Source organism: Lepus europaeus, chromosome 10 (assembly GCF_033115175.1).
Source record: "Lepus europaeus isolate LE1 chromosome 10, mLepTim1.pri, whole genome shotgun sequence".
NCBI lineage: Eukaryota > Metazoa > Chordata > Mammalia > Lagomorpha > Leporidae > Lepus > Lepus europaeus.
Genome location: NC_084836.1, coordinates 70,674,988 through 70,698,106, shown reverse-complemented (window position 1 = coordinate 70,698,106; position 23,119 = coordinate 70,674,988). Strand labels below are relative to the sequence as shown.

The window sequence follows — 23,119 nt, the reverse complement described above, 5'->3', positions numbered from 1 at the left end:
GGGATCCCTCAGCGGGTGGCCTGTCCCTTTAAGGAGGCGGCCCTGCCTGGGTGTGCCCCGTCTCCATGGTTACCCCGGTGCGGGCGGCGGGCGCGGGAGGGAGGCAAGGAAGCCGCCGCTGCTCCCCGACAGACGGAGGAGGCTGCGGGGACCCGGCGCCGAGCGCAGCCCGCCCGGGAACCGACCCGCAACCCAGGCGCGACCTGCGGCGGGACGAGGGGTGCCCCGAGCGCCGCGGCCGCGGGGCGCGGGGCCCGGGCTTCGTGGGCGGCGAGGGCGCGAGGGGTCGCGCGCCATGCTCCGGTCCCCGACGGCGCGCACGGCCGCTCGCGCACCCGCGGCCAGCCGGGCCTGGGAGCCTCGGCCGAGCTCTGCCCTTCGACGGCTGCGCTAGGGGGCGCGGGGCCTGGCGGGGGGCGGCCGAGCGGGGCGCCCTCCCCCGGCGCTGAGTCCCCCGCGCCCCGGAGGGATGGGGCGGGTGGCCGCCGCCGCCTAAGATGCCGGCCATGCGGGGGCTCCTGGCGCCGCAGAACACCTTCCTGGACACGATCGCCACGCGCTTCGACGGCACGCGTGAGTGCGACCCTCACCCCTCAACACCTCCACCCCGCTCCCAGACCAGCCGGGCCCCCAGCCAGTCTCTTGCCGCTGGGTAGCTCAGCCGGCGCCAGCCCTTGTCGCCTTCCCCACTTCCCCGGCCCCTTGAGACTGGGACCTGTCCCCTTCCAGGCGCCGGTTCCCCGAAGGGCTCAGGGTCAACCCTGCTCCAGGAGGAGCAACTGGGCAGGATCGAGAAGCCCCTGGGTGCTGCCCCCCCCGGGGGGGGCGCCAACTCAGATCTGGTGGCTCTGACCCATGCGACCCAGCATGGCTCCCCTTGGACCCGGGTGGGGGGTGGGGCGGGCCAGCAGGTGAGGTAGAGCAGTCAGGACTCAGGTGGGCACGGGGTGTCCCAGTACATCAGCCTGAACCCACCAGCCTCAGGAGCCCGTCCAACCCCAACTCCACGGTTTGGGACACCCAGCTTGGATGAGGCCACCTGAGCTGCTGGGTCCTGGGTTCAGGGTCTGGGGCAGGGCAGCTGAGAGCTCCTCCCCTCCTCCTTCACTCACCCCCAGGGGGGCTTCCCAGCTCTTTCACCAGGCTCTCAGCAGTCTCTGGTTCCTGATAGGGGGTGGGAGCCCATGGAGCGCCCCCCCTCCAGGCTCCTCCGTCTGCTTTGCCAGTGTGTTTGGCTCTGCACCCCCCACTCTCCTTAGCCACTGTCCTTACACCCCCATTCCTTCCCACCAGCACTCCCTGCTGCACTGCAGGGTCAGACAGCTGGGGCTCAGAGCCTGCTGGTGGGAGGGTGGATCGTGGTCCAGTTGCCTCCCAGGCAAGATGGGCTTTCCCTGGGAGGAGCCAGCCACCTGAGCCTGGCAGAGATGGAGGTGGGATCTGACCCATGCCGGGGTCTAGCCTGGAGCTGACAGAGCCATCCTCTTTGGGCATCCCCATGCCCACCCCTTCCCCAAAACTGCTCCAGGCAGGGGGCGGGGCACAAGGCCACAGTATGCTGTGCTCACACAGCTCCCACCCCACTCCGCTCTCCTCTCCTCCTCCCCAGGACATCTGGGAAGGGGGTGGGTGGCACCAACAGGCACTCTCTTGCAGATAGTAACTTCGTGCTGGGCAACGCCCAGGTGGCGGGGCTCTTCCCGGTGGTCTACTGCTCCGATGGCTTCTGCGACCTCACGGGCTTCTCCCGGGCCGAGGTCATGCAGCGAGGCTGCGCCTGCTCCTTCCTCTACGGGCCGGACACCAGTGAGCTCGTCCGTCAGCAGATCCGCAAGGCTCTGGATGAGCACAAGGAGTTCAAGGCTGAGCTGATCCTGTACAGGAAGAGCGGTGAGGGCCACCTGGCCAGCCCCGCCGTGAGCAGCCTCCCCTCCTCTCCCATCCTGTCTGCACCCTGCTTTCCCACACACCCCTGCACGCCACCCCCACCTCTTGGCCCTGGCCTCCTCCCTGGCCCCGGGAGGCCAGCCTCACATTTGGCTCCATTCCCCTCCTGGGTGTCCCACCTCCAGCGCAGAAGCATCCTCGTCTTGACAGCACCCGCACCTGGGGGTCCGCCGAGCCCCCTCCCGGGACCCCCTCCCTCCCAGATCCTGCCTGTGCCTGCTGGGGATAGGGGTGGGACTTTGGTGGAGCTGAGTCTGCCTTTGTGCCCAGGACTTCCATTCTGGTGCCTCCTGGATGTGATACCCATAAAGAACGAGAAAGGGGAGGTGGCCCTCTTCCTGGTCTCTCACAAGGATATCAGTGACACCAAGACCCGAGGGGGCCCTGACAACTGGAAGGAGACAGGTGGGTGCCTGGGGGGCCGCTGAGGAGGCTGTCACGGCCAGGCCACCAGCCTGCACGCATCGACCCCACCCCCCGGCTGGGTAAGGAGTCTGTGCTACCTTCGGCTCTGCAGGCCCAGGATTGGAATCTTGAGACCAAGTGGGAGTTATTGAGTCCGTTTGCTAAGAGACTGAAAGCAGAGACACTCCCCCTGGCACCTGCAAAGCATCCCTTTCTGGCCAATTAGAGTGAGGCTGAGCTCAGACCCACCTGGCTCCTGACTGGGGAGGGCTGGCCAAAGCCCCCTTGTAAGTCCTCAGGGTTCTTTACTCTCTTAATATCCTCCAAGGAGTGGCACAGGCGCTGGCCAGGTCACAAGGCTGCCACCAGTTGGGGATCGGCGTACTCTCCCTCCCAGCCACACACGCACACCCAGCCACACCTCTGCCAGAGAGCTCTGCTCTCCCTCCAGCCTCTTCCCATGGACAGTCCCTGTGGGCCTCACCTGGCTCTCCCCTCACCCCACCTCCTGTAAACAGGTCCTGGGAGTAGTGGACATAGGTACTCCTAGGGCTGCCCATGACTGGGAGTGGTAGATGACCCCAGGAAATGAGAAGCACCCGAACCCCCAGCTCTACCCAGAATAAGCCAGACCTGCCCTGGGCTGGCAACAAGTGTCACGTACTCCTTCGTCTTCACGGTCTCCCCTCCTTTTGCAGGGGGTGGCCGGCGCCGCTATGGCCGAGCGGGGTCAAAAGGCTTCAATGCCAACCGACGGAGGAGCCGGGCTGTGCTCTACCACCTGTCTGGGCACCTGCAGAAACAACCCAAGGGCAAACACAAGCTCAACAAGGTTGGGTGGAGCCCTTCATGTGTGTGTGTGTGTGCGCTTGGGGGAGGGGCCAAGATGGAGGAGGGAAGCCGGGGGGCCAGTTCAGGGAGCCACCCAGGCTGCATTTGGGGGTCGGGACTGAAAGAGGGCATTTCCCACTTCCTCCCTCGAAGACGTAGGAGGCCAGGCTTGACCTTGGGCCAGAAGGACTCGTCCCTTCAACAGCTGTGTGGCCTGGGCTAAGTCATTTGGTTTCCTTGCTCCTTGGTTTTCTGATCTCTGAAATGGGGTTGCTACTGCCTGTGTCAGAGGGTGCGAGAAGAGAAAGGAGGTGACCAGCCATTCCCCGGGGCAGGGGTTGGGGGAGATGGTACCCCAGCTCAGCCTGGGCCCATGTCCTCTGCTCCCCACTGGATGCCTGTCCCAGGGAGTGTTTGGGGAGAAACCAAACTTGCCGGAGTACAAAGTGGCCGCCATCCGGAAGTCACCTTTCATCCTGCTGCACTGCGGGGCGCTGAGAGCCACCTGGGACGGCTTCATCCTGCTGGCCACACTCTACGTGGCCGTCACCGTACCCTACAGCGTGTGCGTGAGCACGGCCCGGGAGCCCAGCACTGCCCGCGGCCCGCCCAGCGTCTGTGACCTGGCCGTGGAGGTGCTCTTCATCCTTGGTATGCGGTCCTGTGCCACGCGCTCTCCTCCCTGGAGCCCCACAACCGTCCCTTGGACCCGGCCCATGGAGCCCAGCTGAGTCCGTCCCCCCTGCCCTGGACTTCCCCACAGACATCGTGCTGAACTTCCGCACCACGTTCGTATCCAAGTCCGGCCAGGTGGTGTTCGCCCCCAAGTCCATCTGCCTCCACTACGTCACCACCTGGTTCCTACTGGATGTCATCGCGGCGCTGCCCTTCGACCTGCTGCACGCCTTCAAGGTCAACGTGGTCAGTTGGGCTCGGCTGGGCGGGTGGGTGGGGTCCGGGGAGGGACGGGGAGAAGCCAGCCCAGGGTGACCCCGCCCCCTGCTCCTGCCTCCGCCCACCCCTGGCTCCCTCAGTACTTCGGGGCGCACCTGCTGAAGACCGTGCGGCTGCTGCGGCTGCTGCGGCTGCTCCCGCGCCTGGACCGGTACTCGCAGTACAGTGCCGTGGTGCTCACGCTGCTCATGGCCGCGTTCGCCCTGCTCGCCCACTGGGTGGCCTGCGTCTGGTTCTACATCGGCCAGCGAGAAATCGAGAGCAGCGAGTCGGAGCTGCCTGAGATTGGTATTGGAGGCTCAGGGTCGGGGCAGGCGAGGGGGGGAATATGCGTGCGGGATACATGGCAATGCTGTACCTGTGGTGTGCGTGAGCGCTGGAGGAGGGGCCCACTGCCGAGGGGGCCCGGTCGCCCGCTAGGGCCTCCTGGTGGCCAAATGTTTGTCACATTCCTTGAACCCCTGCTCTGCTGGGAAGCCCGAGCAGCACTTCTGGGGACAAACCCTGTGATGCGTGTCCCTCACCCTCCCCAACAAGCTTCTAACTCTTTAAGATTTATTTATTTATTTATTTATTTATTTGAAAGGCAGAGTTACAGAGAGAGGGAGGGAGAGAGAAAGAGAGAGATCTTCCATCTGCTGGTTCACTCCCCAAATGGCCGTAACGGCTGGAGCTGGGCTGGTCCAAAGCCAGGAGCCAGGAGCTTCTTCCAGGTCTCCTACATGGGTGCAGGGGCCCAAGCACTTGCTCCATCCTCAGCTGCTTTCCTAGGCACATTAGCAGGGAGCTGCATCGGAAGTGGAGCAGCTGGGACTCAAACTGGCATTCATATGGGATGCTGGCATCTCAGGTGGTGGCTTTACCCACTCTGCCACAGCCCCTGGGCCTCTCCATTTCTAACTCTTGATCTGCCTCCCATCCCCACTCTCGACCCCTGTAGTGGGGTCCCAAGGTGTCCAGATGGAGTCGCAAGGTGTCCTGGTCAGCCCTGGGAGGACAAGGCTCCTGCGGGTCATCTCTCTCCCTCGCTGAGCAGCCAGGGGGACCCATGTGTGCCCCAGAAGGTTCGCTTGGCTGTCCCCTGAGTGCTGGGGCTGCTGAGTTTGTTGGGGAGGGGAGCTGGGACACTTGGGCAGGGAGAGGATACAACAAAATAAGCCCTAATCCTGTCTCAGCTACCCCAGGGTGGACCAAGGTGCCACCCCCCACACACAAGCCTGCAGCTGGATCCATACGCACTCTTGGGCTTCCGTCCCGAGGCGCCCCTGTCTGTCCCCCGGCTCAACACTGAACAGACTGGAAACAGCTCTGGCTCCTGCATGGACTCAGGCCCCTCCACCGTAGGCTCGGGGGAGTTGGCAGGAGGGGCTGCTGGCTCTTTGGCAGGTACACACGGATACCTCTTTCACCTTGACCTCTGTGAGTTCACCGTGGGCTCACTGCACTTGCTAGTCCAAGTGATTTGAATTGTCACCCTCCTCTCTCCAAGGAAACTGTCCTTTCCCACCCCCGCAACTAAGTACCAAGATGTGGAGCTGCCGGGGTCCAGCCTGGGGAAGAGCCATCCTTTTGGGGCAGGCGGGTGGGCTGCTGGCCCAGCCTGCCGGGTGGGTAGGTGGGTGGGTGGGTGGGGAGGGCTCCTGGCTTTGGTTCCCTGTTCCACGGTGGGAACCCAGATGTTTCCCCAGATTCCCACTAGCCCCGTAGAGACAGCCTGGGTTATCAGATTGCACTGGACACTGAGGGAGGTAGCTGCAGGCACTTCTCTGTGCGAGACCCCCAGCACCCAGCCAGGGTCGGGCAGCAGCCTGGCGCCCACCGCAGGGAGCCCTGGTGGCTCGTGGCCAAGATAGAGGAGAAGCCACGCCCTCTGACCCCCACTCGTCACCACCTTCAGCCCCCTCTGTACACCTTGGCGCCTGGTCTCACTGCGCCTCTCCCTGCAGGAAGCTCCCGGCAGCCAGCGAGGTTGCTGGGCAGGTGCATGGGTGGATGACAGGAGGGCTGTGGGTGACCGCAGGGGTGCATTCCCAGGCATTGGGGAGAGTGTGGAGCAGGTCTGAGTGCACCAGCAGGAGGGTGAGCGAGGCCACTCACTCCCCACCAGCCAGTCCGCTCCCCGCTCCTCCTCAAGGGCCTCCCCCAGCTCTGACAGGACCTCTGTGTGCCCTGGGAACCCCAGAACCCCCACAGCTCTCTAACCAGTGCCCAGTCCTACCTCCTGCAGAGGCCACGCTGAGGACGTGGGTTTGAGGGAGGGCCCTTTCAGTGGGAGTGGCTTTGGCACCTTGGGGACATCCTCTGCCTGCTCAGCCCCTCCCCCCACCCCCTGTCCCCTCGCTGTCCGCAGGCTGGCTGCAGGAACTGGCCCGCCGCCTGGAGACGCCCTACTACCTGGTGGGCCGGACCCCAGCAGGCGGGAACGGCTCTGGGCCTGGGGACAACTGTAGCAGCAGCGGCCGCAGCGAAGCCAACGGCACGGGGCTGGAGCTCCTGGGTGGGCCGTCGCTGCGCAGCGCCTACATCACCTCCCTATACTTCGCGCTCAGCAGCCTCACCAGCGTGGGCTTTGGCAACGTGTCCGCCAACACGGACACAGAGAAGATCTTCTCCATCTGCACCATGCTGATCGGCGGTGAGGCCCGGCCTGGCCGCCATGCCCTTCCACCCCCCACCCTTGGCGAGGCCGGAGCTGGGAGGGACTGGGTGCAGGTGGGCCATGGCGGCACGAGGCCAAGCCAGCCCTGTAGGTGACCAGCTCCTGCCTCCTCCAGCCCTGATGCACGCAGTGGTGTTTGGGAACGTGACAGCCATCATCCAACGCATGTACGCCCGCCGCTTCCTCTACCACAGCCGCACTCGCGACCTGCGAGACTACATCCGCACGCACCGCATCCCCAAGCCCCTCAAACAGCGCATGCTCGAGTGTTTCCAGGCCACCTGGGCGGCGAACAACGGCATTGACACCGCCGAGGTGTGCCAGGGCTATCCCCTTGCCCTGGGCCCCTGGCCAGGGGTCCGCATGGTGGGCGGGGGGCGGTGCAGCCTGGGACAGAGGGCAGCCCAGAAGGCGGGGAGGCCCGTGCGCCTCCTGCTGCACACGCCCAAGGCCTGAAGGGGGGACAACTGGGCTTCATAACTGCAGGGGGCAGAGGCAGAGGCAGCCCTGCTCGCTCACTGCACCGCGGTGGGAAAGGGCTGCTCTCCCGCGGCCAACCCCCGCCCCCACCTCTGCTCCCCGGCAGCTCCTGCAGAGCCTCCCGGATGAGCTCCGTGCCGACATCGCCATGCACCTGCACAAGGAAGTCCTACAGCTGCCGCTGTTCGAGGCCGCAAGCCGCGGCTGCCTGCGGGCTCTGTCGCTGGCCCTGCGGCCGGCCTTCTGCACGCCCGGGGAGTATCTCATCCACCAGGGCGACGCCCTCCAAGCTCTCTACTTTGTCTGCTCCGGTTCCATGGAGGTGCTCAAGGGTGGCACCGTGCTTGCCATCCTAGGTTTGTGAGGGTGGGAGAGAGGGCAACAGGGACCCGTGTGTTTGTGTGTGTGTGTGTGTGTGTGTGTGTGAGAGAGAGAGAGAGAGAGAGAGAGAGAGAGACATAGAGAAACCAAGGCCCCCCATCTGCAGAGAATCAGAAAGGGGCTGCCCACAGGCCTCCAGGAGAGAAACAGCCAGGACAGTAAGGAGTGGCCTTAGAGTCCTGGAAATAGTTCAGAAAAGGCTCAGTGACCACAAGGTGGCAACTCAAGGGGACAGTTCTTGCCGTGTCACTGAGGGCAGATTGAACCATGGGGCAGGTAAGAGATGACGAGAGAGGTGGTGTACCTGTTGGGATGGGCAGAAGACCGGACATTGAGGATGGAAGTGCCAGGGAGCATCCAGGCTCTGCCGAGCTGAAGCTGACCTCATGGTCTGGGGAGAGATGATTGCTTGCCCTGGGGCCAGGAGGACGCTGAGCAGGTGCTGGGCTCAGCTGCGTCATGCAGGCAGGAACAGAACCCGCAGTGGATGGTGGTTCCTTGTCCTGGTGAAAGAAAGGGGTGGAGACGAGGAGTTCCCTGGAAGAGGATAAGGCATGCAGGCCCTGAGAACAAGGCTATACACCTGCTGCATCTTGCTTTGGTCTCACAACCCAGCCAGCGAGGAGCGGTTACTGTCCTCTCCCAAAGCGGGAGACCAAGGTCAGAGAGAGGTGGAGGGACAGCAAGGACTGGGCGCCTGGCTGGAAGCCATCCACTGATGGCCCATCGTGTGCTTCTGTCATGGTGTCTGGGCGCTGGTGGATTGGAAAGCACGTTCAACCGCTCTGGGAAGCTCGGGCTGCCTCCGTGAGATGCAGCTCCATTGGCTACAGGGACCTTGGAGGGCGAGGAGCCCCGGAGCCTGTGTGGGTAACGGGGTGCTCATCCAGGGCATGGATCTGACCACGGCGGACCCAGCTGAGTCGTCAGGCAGCCGAGGCCGCTGCCCGGAGTGGCTGAGGCTTGTTACCGACCTGGCGCCTCCACAACGCAGACTCGAAGCCCGAAAAAGAGCGGGAGGGTGCCATCACATTGACTAATGCAACTGTGGAGACCTGGAAAGATCTAGAAAGATGGGCAGAGAAGACTGTGGAGCAGGCTACAGCATGGCAAGGAAGCTGGGTGGCTGGAGCTGGCACCAAGACTCAGAATAGCTATGCTCAGTGCTCCTGATGCAGGCAGAGCCACAGAACAGCCACCACCCTGGACCTTGGTCCTCACAGTGTCCCCAGCGCTGATGCCTCCTGTCCCTGCCCATGGGTTCCAGACCAAGTTTATGCCCATGGCCTGGGAGGCTCTGGATGCCTGGGCAGACGGACCCCTGGCTCCCGGCCCCACTGTGGCTGTGTTTTCTGCTTTGCCTCCAGCCATCTCCTCACCTGCCCACTTTGCTGGCCATCTAAGTGCACTCTGCCGGCCCCAGCATCCGCGGCTGGCCGAGCTCCGGGAACGACTGCCCTGTGAGGGGCAGGGCTGCGATGCCAGCCTGGGAACCAGCTCCCAGCCCGCGCCGGTCCTCGGTGATGTTGCTGATTTTTCATCTCACCTCCTGGATGAAGATGAGACACAGTCCTCTCTGAGAGGGCGTAGAAGGACAGCGAGTGCTTTTGCCCAAATGCCCACGGTTCTTAACTGAAGCCTGACATTGGCCTGGCACCAAGAAGGAAACACGCACAGGATGTCTTCTTCATGAAACTTGACCAAGAGTCCGGGACTCTGCGGAGGCAGCCCCTCAGCCCCGTGCGTGCCACAGACGGCAGCAGGGGGCAGTAGCCACCACCTTTGTCCGGCAGAGGGTGCTGAATTGAATGCTGACTGTGCTAGCAATGATCTGAGAGGGGACTGTGGTTTGGAAGAGAAAGGAAGGAAATGAACTTGGATTCACCATCATGTTAAAGACATCAACTCTTTTTCTTTTTTTTTTTTTATAAGATTTATTTATTTGAAGGCAGAGTTAGAGAGAGGCAGAGGCAGAGAGAGAGACACACACACAGAGGTCCTCCATCTGCTGGTTCACTCCCCAAATGGCTGCAGGAGCTGAAGCCAGGAGCCAGGAGCTTCTTCCAGGTCTCCCATGTAGGTGCAGGGACCCAAGGACTTGGGTCATCTTCTACTGCTTTCCCAGGTCATAGCAGAGAGCTGGATTGGAAGTGGAGCAGCCGGGACTAGAATCAGCACCCATATGGGCTGCCAGTGCTGCAGGCGTCTTGTCTTAATCCTTACCCGACTGTAGACAGATACGCCCTGTGCCACTGATTCTAACACACGTCCTCCCACGCCCACTGCTAGAACCCTCCACGGCTCTTGCCAGAGCCCCAGTTCTGACGAACAAATACGAACCTGAATCCCAGTGCTGTGTGCGCTCCAAGCCTGGCTGGTCGCTAGCAAGGCAGGCAGCAGGGGTCAGGGTGGAGTTCCAGCCTCTCTCGTCTTCTGTCCTGGCTCCAAGCGAGGGGGAAAGCCCAGCAGGCTCAGGCCGTCCCCGTCTCCTAGGGGCGGCTGGCTGATCCCTGCTTCCTCTCTCCAGGGAAGGGTGATCTGATTGGCTGTGAGCTGCCTCGGCGGGAGCAGGTGGTCAAGGCCAATGCTGACGTGAAGGGGCTGACCTACTGCGTCCTGCAGTGCCTGCAGCTGGCCGGGCTGCACGAGAGCCTTGCACTGTACCCCGAGTTTGCGCCACGCTTCAGCCGCGGTCTCCGAGGAGAACTCAGCTACAACCTGGGTGCTGGGGGAAGCTCTGCGGAGGTGAGGGCGCTGGGTACGTGCGCACAGGGGCTGGGGGAGGCGCTAGGGTGCGTTGGCCAGGTGGGCACAGGCTGGGGCTGGAGGCACAGCTTAGTCCGGAAGCCCCCCTCCCTCCGCAGGCTCCCCCCACACTCTCAGCAGCGGCCTAGCTCTGCTCAGCCCCCCCCCCCCCCCCCCGCCCCAAGCCGTCCTTGGGCTCCATCTGAGACAGCAGAATCTTCGTTCAGGGAAGCTGTGTCCACTGGCACTAACAGAGGGCCACTCCCTGGGTCACGGGGCCTGGCAGGGTGGGCACCAGCCCCCCAGGCGGCTTCTAAAGAGAGACTGGGGTGGCTTCCCCTGCTTCTTCATGGCAAAGTTAGAGACAGGCTTCGGCTCATCCTGTGTCCTAGCACAAGTCCCAAGCCAGCCATCGGTGCTGCAGCCAAGTGGAGGGAGGCCGTGGGCCCGATGAGGGGTGGGGGGACCGGAAACTCAATGCCTCCAGGGTGAGGCACTTTGTGGTGTCATCGGCAAAGCAGGCGTCTGCTCTTTAGCCAGCACCTCTTGGTGCTTCTGGGGAAGAGAAGGCTTGGGAGGGGAGGCAGGTGGGGCCCAACAGCAGCCATCTGCACTGATTCCCTGGCCCCGTCCCCAGGTGGACACCAGCTCCTTGAGTGGTGACAACACCCTCATGTCCACACTGGAGGAGAAGGAGACAGATGGGGAACAGGGCCCCACAGTCTCACCAGCCCCTGCCGACGAGCCCTCCAGTCCCCTGCTGTCCCCTGGCTGCACCTCTTCATCTTCAGCCGCCAAGCTGTTGTCCCCACGTCGAACTGCACCCCGGCCCCGTCTCGGCGGCAGAGGCCGGCCGAGCCGGGCCGGGGCTTTGAAGGAAGAGGCTGGACCCTCTACTCACCCACGGACCCTAGAGGGGCTGCGGCTTCCCCCTGTGCCATGGAATGTGCCCCCGGAACTGAGCCCCAGGTGAGTGGGTGGGGCCACCTTGGTTGAGCTCCCAGCCAGGCACATCCGTGTCCTGGGTGCCACCTTTGCGTCTCGACTCCCTTGGGAAGCCTAGCTGTTTCCCTCGCTCCAGCTTGGCTCTCAGCAGCTGAGCCGCTAGCTCCCAGGGAAGGGACCATGCAATCAGCTTTCTCCCTGGGGCAGCTCTGGGCTGCCGCGGCCTCTGGGCCGTGTGACCCTGCAGCATCTGCCCGTTGAATGCTCTGTTGCTTCCACAGGGTTGTTGATGGCATCGAGGATGGCTGTGGATCCTCTGACCAGCCCCAGTTCTCCTTCCGCGTGGGGAAGCCTGGCCCGGAATGTAGCAGCAGGCCCTCCCCAGTGCCAGGTACCAGGGCTGGGGATGGGCAAGGCAGGAGGGCTTGGTAAATGAGCTCATGGGGTACCAGGGGTGAGACTGGCTCCAGGGCAAGCCCTGGGAAGTGGACAAGGTTGGGAGCCATGGGTCTGAGGGCTGCCAGGGGGTTAGCTTGCCCCAGCAGTGTGTGTGAAAGCCAGCCCCTCGGGCAGGGCCAGAAGCCGATACTCCAAGTCACATCCTGTCCACGCTGTGGCTTCATATTCCCATGCCGGCTGGTGACCCCTTCCTCCTGTCCACAGAGAGCGGCCTGCTCACTGTGCCGCTTGGGCCCAGTGAGGCGAGAAACACAGACACCCTGGACAAGCTTCAGCAGGCGGTAGGTAAGGGGCGAGGCGGGGAAGGCGCGGGGACAGGTGCGCTGCCGACCCTGACCCTGGTGGCCTGCTCCCCCCCCCCCCCAAGGTGATGGAGCTGTCCGAGCAGGTGCTGCAGATGCGGGAGGGGCTGCAGTCGCTGCGCCAGGCCGTGCAGCTCGTGCTGGAGCCCCACGGGGAGGGCCGGTGCCCAGCCAGCCCCTCGGGGCTCCTGCAGCCCCTGCGCGTGGACACCGACGCCTCCTCCCAAGCCCCGCAGCCCCCAGCTGGCTCAGTCGTAACCGGAACTTGGCCCCACCCACGAGGACCCTCTCCTCTCATGGCACCTTGGCCCTGGGGGCCCCCGGCATCTCAGAGCTCCCCCTGGCCTCGAGCCACAGCTTTATGGGCTTCAACCTCGGACTCAGAGCCCCCAGGCTCAGAGGAACTCTGCTCTGAGCCCAGCACGCCGGCCTCGCCCCCTCCTTCTGAGGAAGCAGCTAGGACTGGGCCCCCCGAGGCCACGAGCCAGGCCGAGGCCACCAGCACTGGAGAGCCCCCACCAGGGTCGGGGGGCCTGGCCTTGCCCTGGGACCCCCACAACCTAGAGATGGTGCTTATCGGTTGCCACAGCTCCGGCTCAGTGCAGTGGTCACAGGAAGAAGGTACGGGGGTCTGACTGTCGCCTGTGGACTGTGTGCTGCCTGCTGGCTCAGGGCAGGGGCTGGAGAGCGACAGAGCGCCCGACCCTGGGCCAGGGACCTCTGGGCCCCGCCTCCTGGGAACCCTCCCCGGCCTGCTCCGCCCTGGGCCAAGTGGGGGGGGGTGGGGGCACCCCTGAGGGCAGGGAGGGGTGCTGCCACCCCCGCATGTGCCCCTGCCTCTACCCGCCCCATTTTTTATATTAAAAATAATAATAAAGGAAACTACTTTGGGATTTGGTGCTTTTTATTTACAAAAGAAAAAAAAACAGTTAAAGCAAAGTCTGAGGCTAACAGCTGGAGACACACAGGAGTGGGGGGCAGAGGGAGAGGGGGGAGGGCGGCCGCGGGGAGGGAGGTGGGTCCTAGCCCCTCTGGCAGCCCCACGCCAGCCCCACTCGCCCCGAAGGCTCCAACCCACTGGCCAGCAGTTGGCCTCCTGCTGCCCGCCATGGGCAGAGGTTTCTCCCGAAGCCAGGACTGGCAGGATAAGCGAGGCCAGGGGACCCCAGCTCCCACGCCTCACTGCGGGGTGATCTTGGCGGCCTCAGCCCGGATGAGGGCGATGAGGTCCTGGTTGATGAGGAAGACGAATCGCAGGCTGGCAATCTGCAGAGGAGGGCAGAGTGGGCCGGGCCCAGGCCCCCGAGGCGGCTCCCCGTGCCCCCTCCCCCAGCTCAAGGAGGGCAGAGTGGGCCAGGCCCAGGCCCAGGCCCCCGAGGCGACTCCTCGTGCTCCCCCGACTCCCCCCGCTCACCTCCACCACCGAGTTGTTGCTGAGACGCCACTTGGAGCCGCATAGCACAGGCCGCCCGTCGATGTAGATGGGCCGCCGGCCCTCGTTGGCGATGAAGAAGTCACCATTGTTCTTCAGCTTGATGACACCTGCCAGCCAGGAAGAAAAGGCGTGAGGGGCTGGGAGGCGGCCAGAGGCTGCAGCACCCCCAAGGCAGACATCCTGAATTTCCGGATCCTGCAGCCCCGGGGCCAGGCTTCCAGTTGGGCGTACCTTGCTTCCGGGAGATCTTCCAGGCCGGACCCTCCAGAGACAGGTCCACGTCGATCTGGTTATCCTTAGTTGCTCGGCCCAGGGTGATCTGGGCAAGTGGGGAAAGTGAGGCCTGGGCCTTGAGGGAGAGGGTCGGCCAGGGAAAGACAAGGCACCGGGGCGGGACAAGGGGCCAGGCGGCCGGGGCGCGGCTGCCTCACCTCTCGTGAGCGCATCAGGTACCGCACCATGCGGCCCCGCAGCACGGCCAGCGTCTGGTTGTCGAAGTCCGGAGAGCTCATGCCTGGGGGACGGCAGCGTTAGCAGGAGCCCAGCCCGGCCCCGAGCCGAGCAGGGAGGGGAGTCGGCGCCCGGGCACCGTAGAGGCCGCAGCCGGGCCACGGCAGGGCCTGGGGGTGCCGATGCGGCCCTCACCTGTGATGCTGTCGACCAGCACCTGCCACTTGTGCAGCTCCTGCTCCAGCTGCCGGATCTCCCGCTTCTGGCGCCGGTCGGCCACGGTCAGCTCTGGGGAGGTGGGGAGGGGCGGGAGTTGAGGAGGCGTGGCCTGGGGGGGCAGGGGCACCATGTCCTTGATGTCCCCTCCACCCAGGGCACACTTACCGTGTTCCAAGACTTCATCGCGCATGTCCCTGAGGGACGAGAGACAATCAGTGAGGCTCCCTCAGGAACTCCCGGGCCCCTCTAGCCAAATGGCTGGCAGGCTGTTCCCGTCGCCCCGCCCAGCCTCCTACTCTGTGTGCAGCGGGGCTCAGCACGGGGGCAGGGGGAGGGGCACAGACCACAGCTCCCCCAGGGCCCGCAGGAGCGACGAGCGTTCGCTGGACGCTGCACCCGGCCACTCACTTGAGCTTGCTATCGTCAATCAGGTCCTCGGCGTCAGAGAAGTTCAGGACTTGGTCCCCCTTGGGCAGCGGCTGCACTGAACAGACGACAGGAGGGTGAGCGCCCAGGCTGCCCGTCACGGCCGAGCTGCCCGGGTGGACTTCTCAGTGGACAAAAAGGCTCTCAACTGCGTGGCCTTGAGCCACTGCATTTTATAGACGAGTCGGGGACAAGAGGAGGTGAACCGACTTGGCCCCCGCTCGGGACGGAGCCAGGATTCCAGTCCCACCTCCTGCTTCCACACCCAGTTTGCCCCCTGCGCCACATCGCCTGTGGCCTGGCACTTCCGGCCTCACCAAGGCACAGGCCAAAGAATGCAGAACAGCCGGGGGAACCAGGAAATCGCTTCATTACTTCCAAAGTGAAATTAGGGGAGCTTGCCCCCTCGAAGCTCCTCCCCTGGCCCCCGAGCTGCCCGGCCCTCCTCATCTGATGGATCAGGGACCTGCCGGCTCACCGGGTGGGCTCTGAACGGCAAAGGACAAAGCGCATGTGCACGGACCCACACTGCTAAGGACACTCTTTTTAAGGAAGTTTATGCAAGGTAACTCTTAACACAGCATCTGTTCTCTTCCCGGGATTCGGCAAGGCCTGAGGGAGCAGCGGGGTTCGGCAGGCTCCAGGAATCAAGAGAGCTGCCCCCTGGGCCACCAAATTAGGGGAAGGAAAGACAGATTTCCAGCCCCCCTCCCCCCCAGAAATTTCTCTTCCATACCAGAAGCTCAGGACCCTGGAGGGAAGGGGAGGGGCAGAGCCGAGCGGCACCGTGTGAACAGCGTGGGAAAGCAGGCGGAGGGCAGCGGCAGGAACCCCGGCAAGATGAGCGTGCTCGCACGAGGAGCCCAGAACCCGGGGCCCCGCGGCACTGGGCAGCGCCTGCTGTGTGGTGAGGCTGTGCGCCCGCACTGGTCCCTGGGGGTGGGGTGACAGGAGGCAAACTGCTTTCTGGCACTGGGGGAAGGGCAGAGTGGAGCCCGGCGGGGTGGAGAGGCACGTGACTGACAGCGCTGCTAGTGGGAGGGAGGCAGAGGGGAGGGTGAACGGGGGAGGGACTTCTACACTTTGCTCAAGTCTGAGCGGTCTGCGTGAAGAACACACTAACACGCGACTCCCAGAACGGAAGAAACATAGACGGACAAGAGGGAGACGGCAATGTGCTTGGATTCTTCCCAGGATTCCAGGCGCTCTGCCTCTCCCCTCGCTGCAGGCCTCCCTCAGGGTCTCATCCCAAAGTGGACACCGGGCCCCTGGGGGACGCGACGAGGCACGCGAGGGCAGGGTGCCCAGAGCAGCCCCCCCAGCTCCCGGGGTGCTACCTGTCTGGTCCTCCAGCAGGTAGTACTGCTTCATGAGCTGCCAGTGGGCCTGCAGAGCCTTGGCCGTGCGCGCCAGGTAGAAGGCATCCGGGTGTCTGTGCAGCAGGTCCTGGAAGGTCTCCAAGGTGGGCTGGCTGGTCTGGGGGGGGGGGTGGCGAGAGACAGGCTCTGGGCGTCTGGATGCTCTCACGCTCACGTCCACCCTGCCAGCTCAGCAACCCCCACCCCACCCCCACCCCCGTCCAGCCCTCAGCCTCACCGATGCTACCCTGCTCAGCAGCTGCTCCTCGGCCTTGCTGAACAGCGCCTTGCTCTGGATGGCTGCGATGGCCTCCGGGTGCAGCTGCTTCATGGCCTGGCAGGCCAGCCTGGGAACAGAAGGCGGGCAAGCAGCCTGGGCTTCCGGCACTCCCCACACCTGCAGACCTCGCAAACCCAAAACCTAGGGGCCAGGCCCTTGGGGGAAGAGTCCGAAGCGGCATAGCTCCTGTGGCCGCCTGCGTGTGTCAAAGGAATGGGCACGCAACTCAGGAAGCCAGGGCTCCCACGTTCCTGCAAGTCCAGTCTTGAGATGGATCGTAGGACCGGCCGCTCCTCCCTCCCGGGCCCTGCCTTCTTAACTGGCCAAAGCTGCCACCCGCTAGCCGGGCCCACCTATCCCCTCCTCCTTTCCCAAGCTGGGCCCGGGAGAAGATGGGCGTTAAGCACCCAACCAAGCTCTGAAGACACTGCACTAAGAGCCGGGTGGGAGGGGGTGTGCTGTGTGTGCACTCGGGTTTACTTGGAACCCTGGCTGTGAGAGCAGAAAAGGGCGTTAAGTGCTGCTCTGTTCCGACTGCCTCCTCTTTGGAGAAAGCGCCTGCTGGGGTCAGCGTGGAGTTTGGGAGGGCTGGAGGTGGGACAAAGCCTGCCTTAGGAGCCCGCTAGGTGTCCGTCTCATCCGGGGCTGCAAAGCCCTGGGCCAACTCTCTGTGCCCCCAGAGCCAGCCCTGGGGTCCCCGGAAACTCCCAGAGTCGAAGCTGGCCCCACTCACTTGGAGATGACGGGGTCGTAGAGCAGGGCGTACCAGCGCTCCTGGACTTCCCGCAGGGTGAAGCGGCAGCTGAACTTCACGCCCAGGTGCACAGACGTCAAGTCGTTGGTCTGCAAGGCCCCTACAGGGTTTGCTCCAGCGCCGGCACTGGGAAGGCTCCCCCCGCCACCCACAGGGCCCTGGCCAGGTTGGCCTGGGGAACTGGGGCCGGGAGGTGAGAAGGGGGCACCCATCCTTGGCGGAAGCGGAAGCACTACCTGCAGCACGGCATTGATGAGCAGGAGGTCATCCGCAGGCTTCCAGCGGCCCAGGTCCTTGGTCACCTGAAGCGGCTGCTTGCTCTTCTTCACGCGTTTGCTGAGGCCGGGGGCTGGGGCTGGGCTGGGTGGCACGGGCGTGCTGGGGGCTTTGGACACCTGGCAGAGGCGAAGGAGAGACGGGCACACAGCGGGTAGGGGGGCAGCACGGCTTCAGGCCCTGGGGTTCCACCTAGTCGGTGGCAACCACAGCACGAAGCCCAGGCAGAGAGCTCCGCTTTCCAACACCCGCTCCCATCCCTGTCCCTGCCAAAGACTTCCACGCACCCCTTCAACAGATGGGGTCTTCTCTTAGCTGGGGGCACCCCACCCCAGGACGGAGGGTGGGTGGGGAGGATACCAGGAAAACACTTGCTGGTGCTGCGTCTGGGGCCAGAGCAGTGCCACCTGGGGGTTATTTTTACACCCCGCAATGCTGGGAACAGGCTGTCTGCTCCCAGAATAGATACATGCTCCATGCCTCCCACGCGGAATCTGATACAGGATGCACTGGTGGGGTGGGGTGGGGTGGGTTTGCAGCAGGAAAGGGGGAGGAGGAAGAGATGGCCCCCAGGAGGGAGGGACTCGGGCCAGGAGAATCTGGGCCTCTCGTAAGGTTCTAGGTAGCCGGCGGAGGTTCTGGGGCAATGAAACCCGGCGCTCCCCCCCACCCCACGGCTCCCGGCCCCTCACCTTCTTCTTCTCGCTCGAGGAGGGTTCGCTCCCAGAACACCGGCCTGGCTCCACCCCGCTGGCCCCCTTCGCCCGGGTGGAGGACTTGGCCAGGCTGCTCTCCACCAGCTCATCGTCGAACTTCTTCCTCTTGATGAACCTGTGGAGGGACCTGGCCGGTGAACGCCCCCAGCCTGGCCCTGCCACTAGTCTACATCCATCCGGCCTCCGAATCAAGATAGGGCTCCTGGCAGGATGCTAACTGCTCCGACCCACAGCCACTTGGTGGCAGAGCTGGGCTTGGGGCACACAGCACTGCCAGCCGGCAGCCCCCTGGGATGACACAGGGGGGCTGCCTGCACGTCGGGGACTGCACACCTGTCTCCCCTGCCCTCAGCGACCTGGTGGGGACAGGAGGAGCAGATGACTCTGCTCACACCCCAGAGGGGCTCAGAGAGCCACTGGCAACAGAGACAAAGGCTCTTGGTGCCCTACGCCACAGTCCTGCTTCCCCTTCCTATCACCCGCACCCCGAACCCTTACGACCTGGAGGAGCTTCTCCGCTTCGGGATGGTGCCCAAGGCCTGGGAGGAGGCCCGCTTCTGCCCTGCTAGCGACTCCTCGTCCTCCGAGCGGCTGGCGGTGCCCGATGCCATCAGTGTCGACTCTAGCAGCCCCTGGGGATCTGGAAGCACAGAGTGGTTCGTGAGGCCTCTCAGAGCTCGGCAGAGCCTCACGCCTCTGTACACGGGACCTCGCCTCAGCCCCTCTTCCCCTTCCAGTCCTCCTGGGGCTCAGGTCAGGCCGGCAATGCCGACACATGGGGCTTGCTCTGCCGTCGAAATGCAGCCGTGCCAAAGAGCAGCAGGCAGCTCAGGGCAAGTCAGTCAGCCGGGGCTCTGTTGCGGGGTTCACGGGCGCTACTGGCCCGGGTCGGGGGAGGTGGCAGTGCCCAGCCACACGCCAGGCACCGGCGGATTCTGCAGGTGCCCGGTGCCTGAGCATCTGGGGAGCCGGCCAGGCCTCGTACTACCTTTGTCCATCCTCTTACAGTCCCAAAGCCACTGGTTTCAAACCACGGGGCCAGGAGGAAGGATCCCACAGGCTCATCCGAGGATTCTGACCAGGTGAGCTTAGAGGCTGGGAGATTCTGCAAAGGAGAAAGGGGGCTTCCTGAGGCTCAGTCCCCAGCCAGCCTCACCTCCTTGTACTGGCTTCTGGTCCCCTGGAGTCCCACCAGCCAGGGAGAAGGGCAAAGGGCACGAGGCCAAGGTTACTCGTGGAGGTCACGGATGCACAAGATAGCGCAAAAACTGAGGATCCCAGAAAAAAGGGGCACATCCTGCTGTAGAAGGTTCCAGAACCCTTTCATTCTACTCCTCACTGCTAGGTTAAGCACCTTGAGACTGCAAACTGAGGGAAAGAGCCAGGAAACAAAACTCCCGCGGGTCTATCTCACTGGCTTTTGGTTTCACACTCACGGCTGATATGGGCCATTTTACAGGTATCTTATGCAAAGTAGAAAATGGGTGTTCGGGGGACTGCGAGTACCAACGGCCCCCACGGGGAGGCGGCTGCTCCTAACAATCCCTCCCACCCCCCACCCCGAGAAGTTAGGCACCGGGCTTCTCGGGGTCCGCCCCTTCTGGCCCGGGTGGCTCTGGGCGCAGAGTCTGGGCCCCGGCCCCGTGTGTGCCCCTCGCACCCCGCCTTCCTCCCCCGGCCCTCCGCCCCGAGAGGTTTGGGGGTTCGGTCCAGGTCTGTTCACGGGCTCAGGGGTGGAGTGGGGAAGTCAGTTCTGCAACTCGGAGCAAAGCACCAAGCGAACCCCGACGCTCTCACAAGCCCAGGTTCAGGCACACAAGTTGGTGGCGGGGAGAGCAGGGTCCACTCGCAAGCCAATTTTCACCCCACCTTCTGCATGCCACCTACGCGCATGCGTAACACCTCCGGCCAGATTCCGGCCGGGTCCGACTGACGCATGCGCAGATTTTCGGGGCGCTACCTGGGCGGGGCCCCAAACCTTATGCGTGTGTGGGGGGGTCGTCCCCCGCGGCACTCTGGGAAACTCCATTTCACCCCCAGCCCCGCTCAGAACGCTCAGAGGCGAACCGCGAGGTCTCACCATTCCTAGGCCGCCAGCTCCAACAATTTCTCCGCGGCGACGGCGGCAGCCGCAGGGCCAAAGCCGGCTTCCGTGAGGTACATCTACTTCCGGGTCAGACACGAAGGGCTGGGCAATCTCTTCCGGTTCTTCCTGTGGGCGGGGTGGGGGGTGTGGCCATGGCCGCGGAGGTGGCACCTGTTTGCCAACAGCCCGAAGTGAAAGGTTTCCTAATCGGAAGAGCCTATAAAGGAAGCGTCAGGGGTTCTAGGCAGCAGGGAGTTGAGTGGGGAGCTGATCTACAGCGGGCGCGGAGGTTGGTGTCTGAGCAGCGGCTGGAGGAGCCTGTGAAAGCAGCGACCCCGGGAGAAGGAGCGGTGCCCAGGGGTCCAGTCATCCCGGCCCAGAGAGACCGCTGGACGCATTTTCGAAGGAGAGACGTCTGGGGCTGTGAGAGATGCCTGCGAAAGCCAGAGCAACTGTCCTCTTAAAAGGAGGGCTCGGTTGGCGTCTCGCGCGGGAGTCGGGTTCCAGCTTCCTGCTGGTGTGAGTCGTGGGATGCTCGGGTACTTGCGTCTCTGCCACCTGTGTTGTGAGAACTCCCTGGAATCCCTGGCTCCTAGCCTCTGCCTGGCTATTGCGTGCATTTGGGGAGTGAACCAGCCGATGGAAGCTCGCTCGCTCGCTCTGTCTGGGTCTCTGCCTTGCAAATAAAGCGAACATAAATTAAAAATGTTTTTAAAAAGAACCTGCTCTTCATCTACTGTCCTGTGGATTTGCTTGATGAAGGGTTGCAAGTCTTCTGATGCAGTGTGCTGGGCTGCACAAGACAGTGTAGTTTACATAGTACGGTGTTTCTACTGGAGAAGTTACCAGGAAAAGTTCCCTGGAAAGAGGTGACAATTGAGTTGAGACTTATTGGTTGATAAGGGACACCAAAGCCAGGAACCTGCAGCTTCAACTGAGTGTCCCATGTGGCTCGGAGCAGGGGCCCAAGGACTTTGGTCATCAGCTGCTGCTTTCTCAGGCTCATTAGCAGGGAGCTGGATCGGAGGTGGAGCAACTGGGACTCAAACCAGGGCCCATATGGAATGCTGACACTGCAGGCGGCAGCTTTACCCACTATGCCACAGCGCTGACCCCGTAATTTTTTACTTCTAAGATTTGTTTTATTTATTTGAAAGGCAGAATGACAGAGAGGAAGAGCCAGAGAAAGATCTTCCATCCACTGGTTCATTCCCCAAATGGCCACAATGGCCTGGGAAATCCAGGAACCTAGAATTGCATCCAGGTCTTGCACATGGGTGGCAGGGGCCCAATCACTTAGGTTATCAAATGCTGCCTTCCCAGGTGCATTAGCAGGGAGCAGGATTGGAAGTGGAGCAGCCAGGACTTGAACCAGTGATCTGATTTGGGATGCCAGTGTTGCAAGCACTGGTTTAACCCACTGCAAGACAGTGCCAGCCACAGCCCTTAGTATGTTTTTATTTTTATTTTATTTTAAAGAGTTACAGAGAAAGGTAGAGACGGAGAGAGAGAGGTCTTCCATCCACTGGTTCACTCCCCAAATAGCTGCAACAGCTGGATCTGAGCTAATCTAAAGCCAGGAGCCAGGAGCTTCTTCCAAGTCTCCCAGGCAGGTGCAGGGGCCCAGGGACTTGGCCCATCCTCTGCTGTTTCCCAGGTGCATTAGCAGGGAGCTGGATCAGAAGTGGAGCAGCAGGGACTGGAAGCGGTGTTCATATGGGATGCTGGCTATGCAGGCCGGGGCTTTAACCCACTAATCCACAGCATGGCCCCAGTATCTTCTAATGTATGCTGTAACAAATTTTTCCATGTATTATATGTCCCCCAACAATAGAATGTAAGTTCTATGAAGTCAGGTTTTTTGTCTGTCTTGTTCACGGCCATAGTAGGTACTTTAACAAATATTTGTTGAGTAAATGTCTTGAATGTACTGCAAAGGAGAAGTCTGGGTGGACACTGTGGCGCAGTGGGTTATGGAACCACCTGCATTCCACATTGGAGTGTTGGTTTGAGTGCCGGCTAGTCCTCTTCCAATCCAGCCTCCTGCTAATTGCATCCTTGTAGGTAGCAAATGATGGCCCAAATACTTGTGTTCCTCCCACCCATGTGTGAGACTCAAATGGAGACCCAGGCTTCTGACTTTAGCCTGGCCCAGCCCTGGCTCTTGCAAGCACTAGTTTGAGTCCTGGCTGCTCCACTTCCGATCCAGCTCTCTTGCTATGGCCTAGGAAAGCTGTAGAAGATGGTCCAGGTCCTTGGGCCCCTGCACCTGTGTGGGAGACCCGGAAGAAGCTCCTGGCTCCTGGCTCTGGATTGGCATAGCTGCACCAGCTCTAGCCATTTGGGGAGTGAACCAGTGGATGGAAGACCTCTCTCTCTGTCTCTCCTTCTCTTTGTAATTCTACCTCTCAAATAAATAAGCCTTCTTTAAAAAAAAAAAAAATCTCTGGGAAGAGCAGGTTTATATAGGGATAGGAACAAAGAATTCTGTTTTAGATATGTTAACTTTGAGATACCTGTAAGCTACTATTACTATTTTACTACTATTTTTAGTATTGTATTGAACACAGACCTCATGGACTAGTTATATACATTACAGTTATTATCCGAAAGATCTGGATGAAAATTACTAGGGGAACAGTATAGAAAGAAAATGAGGAGGTCGTGGGGCTGGCGCTGTGGCGTAGTGGGTAAAGCTGCCACCTGCAATGCCAGCATCCCATATGGGCGCTGGCTGCTCCACTTCCAATCCAGCTCTCTGCTATGGCCTGGGAAAGCAGTGGAGGGTGGCCCAAGTCCTTGGGCCCCTGCACCAGCATGGGAGACCCGGAAGAAGCTCTTGGCTGCTGGCTTTGGATTGGAGCAGCTCCGGCCATTGCGGCCAATTGGGAAGTGAACCAGCGGATGAAGACCCCTCTCTCTCTCTGCCTCTCCTTCTCTCTCTTTGTGACTCTGACTTTCAAATAAATGAATAAATCTTAAAAAAAAAAGAAAGAAAATGAGGAGGTCCA

The 23,119-nt window shown here is 62.3% G+C and overlaps 3 protein-coding genes across 3 annotated transcripts in view; 1 reads left to right on the top strand and 2 right to left on the bottom strand.

Moving 5' to 3' along the window:
- The first annotated feature begins 497 nt into the window (after positions 1-497).
- Positions 498-12,743, top strand: KCNH3 (potassium voltage-gated channel subfamily H member 3). Its single transcript, XM_062202221.1, has 15 exons — positions 498-573; positions 1,657-1,890; positions 2,218-2,352; positions 3,051-3,184; positions 3,591-3,834; positions 3,947-4,104; positions 4,218-4,425; positions 6,488-6,772; positions 6,912-7,111; positions 7,383-7,632; positions 10,185-10,402; positions 11,040-11,371; positions 11,629-11,738; positions 12,011-12,087; positions 12,174-12,743. The coding sequence occupies exons 1-15, from the start codon at positions 498-500 to the stop codon at positions 12,741-12,743; spliced, it is 3,231 nt and encodes a 1,076-aa protein (XP_062058205.1).
- A 259-nt stretch (positions 12,744-13,002) lies between these two features.
- On the bottom strand, positions 13,003-20,191 carry MCRS1 (microspherule protein 1). Its single transcript, XM_062203713.1, has 15 exons — positions 20,103-20,191; positions 19,011-19,127; positions 18,524-18,662; positions 17,999-18,137; positions 17,267-17,425; positions 17,010-17,119; positions 16,235-16,343; positions 15,976-16,114; positions 14,621-14,696; positions 14,378-14,406; positions 14,189-14,281; positions 13,975-14,057; positions 13,775-13,862; positions 13,523-13,650; positions 13,003-13,374 (listed from the first exon to the last, which is right to left on the bottom strand). The coding sequence occupies exons 2-15, from the start codon at positions 19,018-19,020 to the stop codon at positions 13,288-13,290; spliced, it is 1,389 nt and encodes a 462-aa protein (XP_062059697.1). The 5' UTR covers positions 19,021-19,127; positions 20,103-20,191; the 3' UTR covers positions 13,003-13,287.
- Positions 19,111-23,119, bottom strand: part of FAM186B (family with sequence similarity 186 member B) — a 45,762-nt gene continuing 41,753 nt past the window's right edge. Inside the window, exons 9-11 of the mRNA XM_062202494.1 lie at positions 20,103-20,234; positions 19,910-19,982; positions 19,111-19,127 (exon numbers count right to left, since the gene is read on the bottom strand). Coding sequence (XP_062058478.1) covers positions 19,111-19,127; positions 19,910-19,982; positions 20,103-20,234 — 222 coding nt within the window. The remainder of the gene's footprint in view (positions 19,128-19,909; positions 19,983-20,102; positions 20,235-23,119) is intronic.